This window comes from Acomys minous (genome assembly GCF_964271855.1).
Source record: "Acomys minous genome assembly, chromosome: 17".
In the NCBI taxonomy this organism is placed as follows: domain Eukaryota; kingdom Metazoa; phylum Chordata; class Mammalia; order Rodentia; family Muridae; genus Acomys; species Acomys minous.
In genome coordinates, this window is record NC_140500.1 from 55,169,131 (window position 1) to 55,182,750 (window position 13,620).

At 52.4% G+C, this 13,620-nt stretch overlaps 1 protein-coding gene across 1 annotated transcript in view; it reads right to left on the reverse strand.

Annotated features, from left to right (window-relative positions):
• Nucleotides 1-228: 228 nt before the first annotated feature.
• RUVBL1 (RuvB like AAA ATPase 1) overlaps nt 229-13,620 on the reverse strand; it is a 33,094-nt gene continuing 19,702 nt past the window's right edge. Inside the window, exons 6-11 of the mRNA XM_084765528.1 lie at nt 12,766-12,915; nt 11,398-11,461; nt 10,060-10,258; nt 5,893-5,995; nt 2,199-2,290; nt 229-588 (exon numbers count right to left, since the gene is read on the reverse strand). Of these exons, the coding sequence (XP_084621654.1) occupies nt 429-588; nt 2,199-2,290; nt 5,893-5,995; nt 10,060-10,258; nt 11,398-11,461; nt 12,766-12,915 (768 nt within the window). The 3' untranslated portion in view covers nt 229-428. The remainder of the gene's footprint in view (nt 589-2,198; nt 2,291-5,892; nt 5,996-10,059; nt 10,259-11,397; nt 11,462-12,765; nt 12,916-13,620) is intronic.

Here is a 13,620-nt window from a genome sequence, read left to right on the forward strand (position 1 = left end):
GCAATCCCTGTGTGCGTGATGCCTCAGAAACCTTGCTTTGTGCTGGGGATAGAACCGAGAGCTCCCACAGTAACTCCAGCTCTGGGGGGCCTGATGCCAGCTTCTGACCTTCACAGGCACTGCAAGTATGCATGTACACACACACACACACACACACACACACACACACACACACACACACACGGGCGCACAATGATATAAGTTTAAAACAAAACCTAAAAAAAGATATATCATCAAAATAACCTATTCAGTTTTATTAGAAAACAAGCCAGATGGGAAGGGTTCCTTCCAAGCAACCATAGAGGTTTGATAATTTACAAAGAAATGTATCCACACAGCGCCAGCAATACTGCAAAGCATGCTTGAGGCAAGGCCCTGTCCACGGTGTGGGGTCTGTCCTCTGGGTGCACCTCCAAACCCAACGTTCGTTACTTCATGTACTTGTCCTGCTGGTCAGCCAGGATCTTGGCAGAGGACTTGGCGTCATAGAAGAGCTCGCTGATCTCTTCCACGTGCTCCTTCTCAATGCTGTCCTTCCCATTGATCTTTGCCAGCAGGTTGGCTGGGGTCAGCAGCTGCACCGAATACCTACAGCAGACAGCACGGCAATGAGCACAGGGCCCCTGGAGGGAACCCCAAGTCAGCAGACAGCACGGCAGTGAGCACAGGGCCACAGGAGGGAACCCCAAGTCAGCAGGCAGCATGACAGTGAGCACAGGGCCACTGGAGGGAACCCCAAGTCAGCAGACAGCACGGCAGTGAGCACAGGGCCACTGGAGGGACCCCAAGTCAGCAGACAGCACGGCAGTGAGCACAGGGCCACTGGAGGGACCCCAAGTCAGCAGACAGCACGGCAGTGAGCACAGGGCCACTGGAGGGACCCCCAAGTCAGCAGACAGCACGACAGTGAGCACAGGGCCACTGGAGGGAACCCCAAGTCAGCAGACAGCACGGCAGTGAGCACAGAGCCACTGGAGGGACCCCAAGTCAGCAGGCAGCACAGCAGTAAGCACAGGGCCACTGGAGGGACCCCAAGTCAGCAGACAGCACGGCAGTGAGCACAGGGCCACTGGAGTGAACCCCAAGTCAGCAGACAGCACGGCAGTGAGCACAGGGCCACTGGAGGGAACCCCAAGTCAGCAGACAGCACGGCAGTAAGCACAGGGCCACTGGAGGGAACCCCAAGTCAGCAGGCAGCACGGCAGTGAGCACAGGGCCACTGGAGTGAACCCCAAGTCAGCAGACAGCACGGCAGTGAGCACAGGGCCACTGGAGGGACCCCAAGTCAGCAGACAGCACGGCAGTGAGCACAGGGCCACTGGAGGGAACCCCAAGTCAGCAGGCAGCACGACAGTGAGCACAGGGCCACTGGAGGGAACCCCAAGTCAGCAGACAGCACGGCAGTAAGCACAGGGCCACTGGACGGAACCCCAAGTCAGCAGACAGCACGGCAGTGAGCACAGGGCCACTGGAGGGACCCCAAGTCAGCAGACAGCACGGCAGTGAGCACAGGGCCACTGGAGGGACCCCAAGTCAGCAGACAGCACGGCAGTGAGCACAGGGCCACTGGAGGGAACCCCAAGTCAGCAGACAGCACGACAGTGAGCACAGGGCCACTGGAGGGACCCCAAGTCAGCAGGCAGTCCGCTACAATGACCCCAGGGCAAGGACAGCAAGGGAAAATGTCCACTGCTGGGGCCACCAAGCGGCAGGTGACATAACTGCTCTTCTCACATCTGCAAAGGGGGTGAGTTCACTTCTGCGGTGTACACACACCCTGGCAGTGTGGACAGTGCCTACTCAGATGGAGACTTTAACATGCAGGGATCAACACAGGCGACCAGAAGCTCACGCTGGTCCAAGACATGAAAAGTCAACCACGAGAAGTTCAACTAAATAGCTCACTATTCTTCCTTTACTTCAGGAACAAGAGCAACAGATTCAGGGGCTCAGCGTCCGGGGAACTAGCTTCTCTGAGCCCTGGCAGAACACTGCACATGCACTGATTCCCTGCACCAGGGTGCAGGTGATGGAGGCAGGCCTTCCCTGCTGTGGGGAAACGGGAGGAGTGTGGTGCGAGTTCCCGCACGGGGCTTGCTGGAAACTGGGTCCTAAGACTCATTTCTAGGTCCTCGGCACTCTGACCTCAGTGCCTGGTGAAGGCCCCTGCCACAGGAGAAGGGCTCCGACAGGCTCACCTCAGTGTGGTCTTGGTGCCAATCTCTCCAAGGTGGTTCAGTGCCTCCTCGCTGATGTTGATGCCTTCAGTCTGGGCTCGGATCTTAATGATCTTTGAAGGAAAAAAAAAACATGGTTAAGTGTTGCAACTGTGTTCAGTGTCTGACTTACTGATGACCATCAGCACAGCTGGCCTGCACCTCTGGGGAAAAATGCCCTAACCACAGTCCACCTGCACGATGTCACAGCCAGGGCACCCACACGCCTAGGGCAGCTCACAGCTCACAGCTCTGGTTCTCTCTTCCACTGTAACCAAGAACTAGGGCCGCTCCTAGCCTTGCCAGGGCCCAAAGCTCCAACCTCCCCTGGCAGCTTGGGCAGCATCACCTAATGAGCACTCAAGCAAGAGAAGGCATTTTTTGTTTGCTTGATAAATACGATGGTTAAATAAATAAAAAAAAAGTTACTTTTAAAGATTTAGCAGCCCTCCTACCATCGCTGAGCTATCTAATCTATCAAGAGCCTAATGCTTGTTGCACTGAGTGTCCTGGTGTGGTTGGAGGGGCGGCCGGCAGGCGTGAGACGCTGCAGCAGTGGCACGGGGTCCCACGGGCACAGCAGCACTGAGTGATAAGGGCCAGCAGGATAATGATGTTGTGTGTTGCGGGGCCGAGATAACTCGAGGACTTCCAGCCTCATATAATACAGGAATTTTTCACTCTGGCAGCTTCGTAAACAAGATATCAAGAAGCCGTTGTTTAAATTAAAGCCATAAAAACAGCCAGAGTAGAGGCACAGGGGCTGGAAGACACTGAGTCTGAGCACCAAGCTCCAGAGAGGGAAAAGGAAGGTGGAAGCTTGAGATGGTTGTGTCTGACAATTCAGGATTCTGCCAGGGGTCAGCAGTCGGCTGCCTGTCACTGATCGGCCTGGAGTGAAGGCCAGCAGGCCAGCATGCATTCCTGAGAGGTGGCCACTGCTGGTGCTGCCATTATCCAGACCGGCTGCAAGAGCAGAATTGGGGAAACCTCTTGACTGGTTCAAGCATGTCCGAAACACCACAGAGGCCACTAACACATCTTCGATGCTCCTCAGAGGTCAGGATCTCAGCTTCTACACAAGCTCAGCCATCAGGGCTAACAGCAGAGGGGCTAGGGCAGTCACCAGAGAGGTACAAGGGCTGTGGGAAGAAAGCTAGAAAGGATGCCCCGTGCTCCATCAGCCAGCTACACGACTCAAGGACTTCTGAGTGACAGCTAGGAAGAACCAACAAGGAAGCAAGAATGGCTGCTGGTGAGTCTTCTGGAACTATAAGAGGGACTGACGTGCATGCAGACAGTGGCAGAGCATGATATCAGCATTGTGTAGAGTCCTAGGTTACATCCTCAGTGCTGCCAACTCCAGAGACGAACACTGAAGCCAGGGCCTGGCTGAGGGGAGGGCCAGGCCAGCATCACTCTGCTGTGCTGGCTCTGTGGCTTGGCTTCCTTCCACAATGCCAGCGATATCTGCTCTCACTGTCTCTAGAATAGCCCACAGCAATCATGGGAGATCCTACCCCAGCCACTGGAAACAGGCAGCTCATGAAGGAGATCTTTAATTATGTAACAACCTACAGGGATATTTATGAGGTATTAACACCAGTGGCACCATGCACACACTTTAAGTTGAGCTTGTCTGTGTAAAAGCTGCCCGGGCTCCAGCCAAAGGCTGAGGGGATCCCTGAAGCCATGAAGACAAAGCAAGACCCAGGCAGGTAGCCATGGGAGAAGCCTGGGGACTGGCTTGCGTGGGCCTGTCAGCCATAGCACCAGCATGAGGGGAGGCAGAACACTCCAGAGGAGCTTTGCTGGGAGCTCCAAGGTGAGCTCCTCTGGATGGGGGCCTATCGCCGTCACTTAGTTTTGACCCCAGAAGCCAACTATGAAGCAGTGGAGGATGATGGTGCCCTGCTATTGTCACTAGCTCACAGAATTAATGTGATAATTTTGCAAAGCAGGGACAGAGTCTCTTTTGCCACCATCTCAATAAAATGACAATGTCCCAGGGCCAAAGGTAGACTTCTCATTTACCAGAGAAGGTGCTGTTCTAGTTTGCTTCTGTTGTTGGTAAAACCTGACCAAAGGGACATGGGGAGGCAAGGTTAATTCTGTCTCCTAGGCCACGGTCCACCATGCAGGGAAGCCAGGGAACTCAAGCGGGAACCCTGAGGTGGGAACTGCAGCAGAGACATGGAGCAGTGCTGCTTACTGGTGGCTCCCAGGCTCACGCTCAGCCAGTTTCTTAAACAGCCCAGGCCTACCTAGGAAGGGCACTGCCCACAGTGGGCTAGGCCAGCCTATATCAACTAGTAATCAAGAAAATGCCCCATAGAGACACCCACAGGCCACTTTGATGGACACTACTCTCCGACTGAGGTTTTCCCTTCTCCAGGCGTGTCAAGTTGACAAGCAAGATCAGCTACTACAGGTGCCCAGTTGCTTAGCCAAGGGAAGCCACAGAAGAGGGAGTGTCATTTCCTGGCAGGCCTCAAGCTTTGGGCTCAACAGCAAGTGCTTCCTGGTCTGCAGTGCGGTTTCTCCTCTGCTCCTGTTCAGTGGTCACCCTGGCACTAGCCTGGGAGGCAATGGACCATTTCAAGACACGGAGCCCAGAGGAAGTGTGGCCACGGGGATGTGCCTCTGAAGGAGGTGACAGGACCCCAAGCCTTTTCTATCTTTCTTTGTTTCCATGCCACCATGAGGTCAGCGGCCTCCTCTGTGTATGTCCCCTCCATGATACACTATACAGCTATAGGCTCAAAGAAAGAGTCAAATGACAAACTAAAGCCACTGAAACCACATCCAAAATAAACTTAAGGTGATTATCTCAGGAACTGTCACAGTAACTGAGAGAGACTAACACAAGGGCCGTGGAGATGGCCTCCTAAACAAGGTACACGAATGGCACTATGAACTCTAACAGCTGGTCTCGGAGATGCCAGATTTGCTAGTGTCTTACCATGAGAGCACAGTGTTCAGGGTGTGCTACAAAGAGCCACACACACCTGAATGCTGCAGGCATCCTGCCCCGACCCAGCCACCAAGCAGCATTATAACCTTGAGACAACTATCTCAGCCAAGCCCAGTGTTCTCTCATCATCTAGGTCTTTGTCTGTCTGTTTCAAAGCCTCCAACTCTCGATGTGGCTGAGGAGGACCTCCCGCCTCTGTTTCTCAAGTGCTGGGAACGTTCGGCTAGTTCCCCAAGGCCAGTATTTGTGGTGCTGGGGACCAAAAGGGCTCTGTGCATGCTGGACATCAGTCTGCCAATAAGCTACAGCCCTGGAATGGCTGTGTTTGTTTGTTTGTTTCCTTTTGAGACAAGATCTTACTATGTCTAAAACTTGCAATCCTCCTGCCTCAGCCTCCTGAGTGCTGGGACTACATGTGTTCATTACCACATCTGGCAACTACATCATACTTACATCCCCTTTCTTCAGGCCGATGGTATCCAGTGGCCATTAAGTCCACCCTCTCTTCATCAAGCTCATCAGCAGTAGATGGGCCAGAGCAACAGGGAGCAGAGGCTCTAAATCACCCGAGTACATCACTCAGAATGACCCATCCTTCAGAACCTCAAGGACATGGTGACTTGCTCAGAACGGTGAGCAAAAGCCAGGCCTAGGTTAGCCAAGTGGTCAGGTAGGGAGGCGAGGGGCGCTCCAGGGACTCACTTGCTTCATCTCCTGCGGCGTGTACAACATGGTCCTGATGATCATCACCCGGTCCAGCAGGTCCAACGGGATGCCGTGTGGAGAGGTGATGTCCTCGGTGCCCCTGCCAGGACAAACACCATCACAGTACTCAGACCCTGGACAGCAGACACTTGAGTGGGGGCACAGGGCACGCACAGCACAAGTAGGTAGCTAGCATCCCTGAGCATCAGAGCCAGTGACCCAGGGCAACAGCTTCACCATCCTAGAAATGGGAAGTTTGGGAAGGGAACACACCAAAACCAAAACCAAAAAAAGCCCATCTACTTGCCAAACCTTCAATGAGCGTTTTATAATTACACTGCTATTGTAAGCATTTTTCTGTTCTGTCTGTTGCTTCAGTCTTCATAACCATGCTTAATGTCTACTTGACAGTACACACGCATGAATTATCTGCTGAAACTATCCGCATGCCCAGGGATCTGGTGAGTGGATGACTTTGCTAGACTGCATAGCCACGTGAGTGACCTGGTGTCAGCACCACAGTCACCATCGGGCATTTAAACTCCTAAATATGTGCTGCTTTGATGATTTAGAGAGGAGAAAAGGGACCACCTTGATTGAGTTGCATTTCCTTGGTTACTAATGAGGCACAACTGTTCTCCTCGCATTCACTCCTTTCTTCTGAGGACTGTCCCACTACACCCTTTGTTGTTCCCTTCAGCCCACAGCCAAGCCTAGTCAACAGCCAGGAGAGGAAGCCTGCCAAGCTGCCGGCCTGTGCCAGCCGCCTGATGGGCAGCATGCTGGGCAGACACTGCCCTACAGCCAGCCTAGCTGTAGCAATGGAAGCTTGGTAACTGTGGGCCTCTGCAGCAGGCCATCCTAACACAGATGGCCATCAGTCTCCCTAATAACTTCAGCCTAGTCACAACTGCAAAAAATAGCACAACTGATTAAAATAACAAAGAGCAAGGCATGCCATTTCAATTTAATTGTTAATATCAAAATATTTAGTTTCAGGGCAGGTGACATGGTTCAGCAGGCAAAGGTGCTTACCAAGACTAACGGTCTGAGTTCAATTCCCAGAACCCACAAAGAGAGAACCTCCACATGTGTGCAGTACTAAGGGAGTGTGAGCATGTGCACATAGACACACAAAAAGAAAGGAAGAAAAAAAGGTGCAAGCAAGAAAAAAAAAATCAAAAATCTATTTTGATACAGTTAAGTATCAGTGTATATTTAAAGTAAGATTCATGGCAGGGTAAACTTGAAACACATTAAGTGAAACAAGCCAGACACTAAAAGACACTGGGTGACAGCCTACATGCCAGGAAAAAGGTGGCCATATCCACCCAAGGAAGTCAGAGGCTTCCAAGCAGGGAAGATGGGACTGGATACTTAAGGCCTACAGGAGTCCTGTTTTTGAGGAGGAAAGGTTCTGCAAACAGGGGCAGGAAGGCGGACTGGTGGCTAAGGGCACTGGCTGTTTGACTGCCAGCTCACAGCCGTCTGTAACTGCAGTCCCAGGGGATCTTGCGCTCTCCTCTGGCCTCCATAGGCTCCTGCATGAATGTGGTGCACAGACACACATGTGTGGGCAAGACATTTACATACATACAAAAAAAGTAAATGAGTCTTTTAAAAAGTTTTGGAAATACAGACAATGGTGAAGGCTGTGCCACATATGTCAATGAATTATATAGTTAAAAATTGTTAAAATGAGCCGGGTGCAGTGGTGCACACCTGTAATCCCAGCACTCAGGAGGCAGAGGCAGGCAGATCTCTGTGAGTTCAAGGCCACATGACCTGCTATGCTCCCATAGGCTACTGAAACTGAGCCATGCATGGGACAGACAGGCAGGGACTAGCATATGGCCCAGCACGCCAAGCTCACATGGCCTAAAGACTCCGCACTCAACATCAAATCTGTGTAATTCACAAGAAGGACACTGGCCTTCCCCTCCTGAGCTGACAAGACCAGGAGGATGCCTAGGACTTGCTCATAGGCTTCCACGCGGCTGAAATGTCCCTTGAGGGAAGCAGGCTAGTGCTAGAACTCATGCCCCAGATAACACAAGGCCAGCAGGCAGTGGGCTCACATCTGAGGCTCAACCCATGAAGCCACTGAGCCACAAAGCTGGTATAGTCCAGAAGCTAAAAGGTAACAATCTAGAAAGGACACTCCACGGCTATATTCACAGCAATGGCTGTCAGAACCTAGCGTCCCCTTATGCTAGCTCCATGTGAGGCTACACTCAACACTTCATGCCCACTCCCTCAGCAGCCACTGGGTTGAGAGGATCATGTGGGCTTACAGCACGCTGAGTGGCAGCACTTCTAGCTTGTAGCCTACCACTGGGAGATAACCTCATCTGCCCCCGGGTGGCAGGATATCCTGACATCACTTTGAAGATGGCTCACACAGAGTGCTCTAGAAAGCTGACAAGGAAAAAGTCCTCAACACTGTGACTTCCTTTCAGAGCTTGGGTGTCGGATGTGATGTTTGTGGCATGAGAACTCGACAGCTCCTCTGGGGAGAAGGCTGTACAGAGCTCGTCACAGGCTGCTCTCATGTGCAGATATTCCTGAAATTCTGTCTCTCAGCATGCTAGCCAAACTCGCTGAGAGCGTGCACTCTGGAGTCCAGTCTTCACCCAAACCCAAGCCGCATGGCGAGAGCCCAGACCCTCAGAGGTCCAGTTCAGGTCAGCAAAAGCAGCCACGTAGATCTCCAAGAGTGGGCTTCTCCTAACTCCTGTGGATGACGTCAGCATGATGGAGCATCCCCACTAGCACTCAGCACCAAGCCCACATTTTACAGTTCATATAGCTGGCTAGAGCTTGGTTCTCACAAGCAGGCTGGGATCAAGGGCTCCTTCCTCCTGAGATACAGCCCTAACAACTGCGGCCAAGAGCTTTGCTGGCACCTGCTGGGCTAGGCTCTCTCTGTTGGCAGAGCTCCCAGCAGGGGGCACCGTGTGTCCATGCTGAGCCCAAATGAAGCTGTGCAAAAAGAGCACGTCTCCAGCAGAGCCACAGATGCCAGGCTTCGTGGACCAAGGCCCACATGGAGCCTCCCAATGCCGCCCAGGTGGCCTTGATCCTCTCCAGCAGCTGACCTGGCACAGCAGCTTCCTCCAAGACCACAGCATGTACCTGGGATAGTGGTCTTATGTAGATAGCATCACAAGGTGCCAGAACAACCACACAATGCCACCTTTATCCCTGAGCCACACATATACCCCAAGTACAAGTGGGTAGGGATGTAACTGAACAAAGCTGCTGCTGTAGTGCACTAGTGCTCACAGCAAGCACTACACGACTCCCCAGACAAGCCTGCTCAGAGCCAGTAGCACCAGTGTGGACAGTCTCAGTGTAGACTAGGTCTCTCCGCTAAGAACCAGGGCAATCCTCTATGTAGTTCACCATCATTGAGAGGCAAGCCAGCAGTCTGGGCTTCTAGTTCAGAGTGGCTTTGGCTGTCCTGAGTACTCATGGGCCATAGGACCCTTTTCTAGTTTTCAGTGACCGCTTCCAGGATCACAAAGCCCTAGGGCACTGTTTCTTGTAAGTGCTGTGGGAAGCCTTTACATCCCAGCGCTGCAGAGACCAGCCCCGAATATCCCATAGGGCCACAGAAAACCTCTAGGGCACTTTACCTGCACACTGGAACCTGTCATGGGCCTCAGACAACAGATGGTGCATTCTCTGCAGCCCAGGCCCAGAATACTTAGGACACACTGGAGACTGGAAAAGGCCCTCTATCCCAGTTTTGGGATGGTACTAACATGGGGAGACTGTATAAACACCCACCAACCAGGGCTCGACTGCACCTCTCAAGGAGGTGGGAGCAAGGAGGGCCAGCCAGATACCACTGAGTCACAGAAAGGTCTGGGGTGGAAAAAAACTGAGCCAAGTTACACCATCCAGTTCACTCACCTGAAGAGAAGCTAGCAATACCCTCAGCAGCAGACAGGAAGTTTGCTGGCCCGACATTCCACCAAACACCAGCTCTATACAAGCATCACTTTGCACATTCTGTAGCCCTCAGAGCACGGGGAAGGCCCTCCTCATCAGAACGACACGGAGACACAACCTTGCCTCATGGTGCTGCAGGTGTACTGAGCCCGCGGAGGAAGCTCAGAGTGAAGGCGGGAAGCCTTGGGGCAGGCAGGAGGGGCCTACCTGATGACACAGTTGCCTCGGTTGGACGCAAAGATGACAATGGGGGCGATGGAAGACTCCAGGGCTCGGTGCAGGTAGGTAAAGCACTCGATATCCAGCATGTGGACCTCATCAACAAAGAGCACCCCAGGAACCAGTTCTGCGACGCCCTGGTCGATGTATTTGTTCACCACCTTGTTGATCTCCCCTCGCAGTTTATCTACATGTGGGAGGGCAGGGTCAGCAGCAGCAGCACCCACTCTGCGCTCTGACCTCCACCCACACCCACTCTGGCAGCCTGCTTCCCCGACAGGGAGGCCCAGCAGGCCCTGGCCGCACTCCAGCCTCAGTTACATCGTCTGAAACAGGAACAAACACACCTAAAGGCCACAGAACTGGCAGCGTCCCCTAAAGCTTCCTAATCGGGTCCTACACAGGAAGACCATCACTCTTAACCAGAAGACCCAGCTCCCACCGGATCTCAGAGACTAGCTGACCAGGAAGCCCAGGATGACAGTTTTCATGTGCAAATGTCCCTGCTTTGTGCTCTGTAAATAACCCGTCTTGTGGCCTTATAGGACACTGCTTAGGGTAATTAGCCTTCAATCGTTGTCTCAGTCCTCTCTAGACCAGAGGAGGTTTCAGGCCCTAGAAGATGAGGTTATCCAGTCATGAGCCACCACAGGTCACAGCCCAGTTTTGACCAGTACCAGCAGGTTCTGGTCACAGACAGAACCAGAAGCCCTGCTGGAGCTGCTGCCTCTTCCATCAAATAGCAAGGATTACCTGAGAATAAAGAACACACTCAGGGCAAAAGACCAAAGCTGCTGCTGGGAGCAGCACACACATCTGTGACCCCAGCACTAGGGAGGAGATGCAGAGTTCGAGGCTATGCCAGCCGCACAAAGCCAAGCAAAAACCCAGACATAGCAGTTCTTGGGATCTGGAAGAACCATCTCAAGCTGCTCCTCTGGCTGAAACCTCCAAGATCACAGAGACTTCAGTGTTTCACACTCATTTTAAGGTAATAAATCTATAGGTCACGAGGGAAAAGAGAACGCAGAGGTGGGAAGAGGAGGGTATAAAGGCCACACAGAAGCAGAGCACAGGGCAGGGAAGAAGGTGGCACCACCATGGCAGCAGTTTGCTCCACCTCTCAACCTCCCTAGGACCTCAAAGGGACCAGCACAGGGCCAGAGACATTACTAGCAGCTGTCTAAGCAGAGCACAGGCGACAGGGTTAAGCTGTGGACTTAAGAGGAGGGAAGACACCACTGCCATGCACACTGTGCTAGAGGTGCACACAGGGAGGGCCCTGACCCGCTGTAGGTCCTGGGCTGGCTCGTCACCAGCTCTTACCTGTGATCTCTGTCTTCTTTGGCTTCATCAACTGGCCCATCATAGACAGGATATCTTGCCCACCCTGGGAAAGAGAAGAGCCAGTCAGCCATGTTAAGGAGGCTGCCAAACTTAATCCCCCTGCGTTCTATAGGTCTCCACTCACTTGGAGACCCAAGGCTCCTGGAAAGCTTTAAAAACTTATATTTTCATGTATGTACATACATACATTTGTATGTTTTTTGAGACAGAGTTTCTCTATGTAGCCCTGGCTGTCATGGAACTCACTCTATAGATCAGGTTGGCCTTGAAATCAGAGACCCACGTGCCTCTGCCTCCCAACTACTGGGATTAAGGCATGTGCCATCATGCCTGGCTCCCTTGATAAATTTCTAAGCACAGAGGAACTTTCATAGGCTCCAGACCCTCTAAGAATCAAACTCTTTACATTGGGAGTATAGTGGGCAGGGTGGCCTCCTCTCACACCATATCTTTTTAAATTCATTTATCCTCAATTAGTCACAAACGACCACAAACAAGCTATTCTATGACTCAAAGCTCTGGTGGTGTGCAGCATCGTCCAGAAAGGCCCGCCCCTTCTTCCCAGGAAGCTATTCTACTGATGCTCAGGCCCCTACACAACTGCTGATGTGCTCCTGACCCCACATCCAGCAGAGGCTTCTGAGGTTAGTTTGGAGGCAGACATCTAGCTCCTGAAGGCCACCTGCTGGTCTAAGACCAGTGTCAACCATAATTTGCGCAAAGCCTCAAGGGAGCCATTCTCTGCTGCTGAGGAAGTGGCCTAGGGAGGATGAAGACAAGCGCAGCCTGAAAGGCAACAGCAAGGAACATGTGTACTGTGGTTCTTTGAATCATGTTTCTCAGAACTGTGATTATGGGATGGCGTCCTTTCCTACAGCTATCAGTCAAGGTATAACTGTCCCTCCAGCGCTGCAGACTTGGCTCCAGCCCAGTGCTAAGGGCAGTTGGGCATGCTTAGTAGAGGGAAGGTCACAGTTGTGCTAGCCCTTCAGAAACCCTGAAAGGGCTCACAGCGCGCTTGTGCCCTCCTGTCAGTAACACCCAGAGCATCCAGGCGTGAGCCACTGCTGGAGAGAAGCCAGGGAGGAAGCTGGCTAGCTCAAGGCGGGGAGCTGGGCTGGGAGAAGAAATAGCCCAGGAAATCATCTGTGACTGGTGCGCTAGAACGGGGACAAAGGAGCCCTGCGTAGCTCATGCCCATGTTAATTGCTGAACATCACACAAAGAAAAGGAGAGCCTGCCTCCAAAGTGGCAGCAAGACCTTGCCGTTCATCCCCAGAGCCTCCAAGGCAGACACAGAGGCAAGTGTGCCGCCTGCGTGTGCTTCCCACCGCGGCACAGCAGTACCTGAGGCCGTGCATTGGCCACATCCAGGTCATGCAGGGTCACATCCTGGATGATTTCCTTCTTCTTGTGCACATCTCCCTTTGGCAAAGGGACATACTCTTCAGCTTCAAGGTCAAATTCGGTGGCATAGGTGTCACACCTACCTTGCCTCTGTAGAGAGAAAAGAGAGTGCTGTGTGGGTTCTCAGTGCCCAGTCCTCAAATGGCAGAGAGCTCAGTGAGACGAAGGGTCTGGCTCCCAATACAGCCTAACAACCACAGCTCACTGACAATCTCCCAATGTGCCCGACCCCAGCGTGCCCACTACCCTCTGCCAAGAGAAGGAAGCTATCGGCAGGTTAGAGACATCTGATACTTTCTCTAGAGTCCCCCCAACACCCGTAACTGTATGCAATTCCCGATAAAGGGCAAATCCAGCAGATTAACTGGAGACAGAGGGAGCTGCTCAGACTCTTTTGTAGTGGGTGATTTACTGCTTGATATCAAGTATTATGCTCATCCATTAAACAGTGAGCAACACTGTACAGGACACTGGGAATCAGATACGAAAAGAATGCCAGCTAATGCTGCATTCCTTCCCACATGCATATATCTTGGGAAGAAAATACCAGAGAGATAAAGGAAGATTAAATACACTGCACATTTCAATTTGAAAATGACTAAAGTTGTTTTGGTCTCTCACCCTGTACTCCCCTCTAAACAGGTCTTAGTATTTCTAACAGACTGTCTGTTTCCATCATGAGAAGGTTAAAGAACGAAGATAAAGGAAAAGAAACTTTATAATACGCAGAGGGACAACTCTGCCCTTCCCCTGGCACGGCAGCAGGCAGCAGGCAGCGCCCACCCTCCTCCAGCA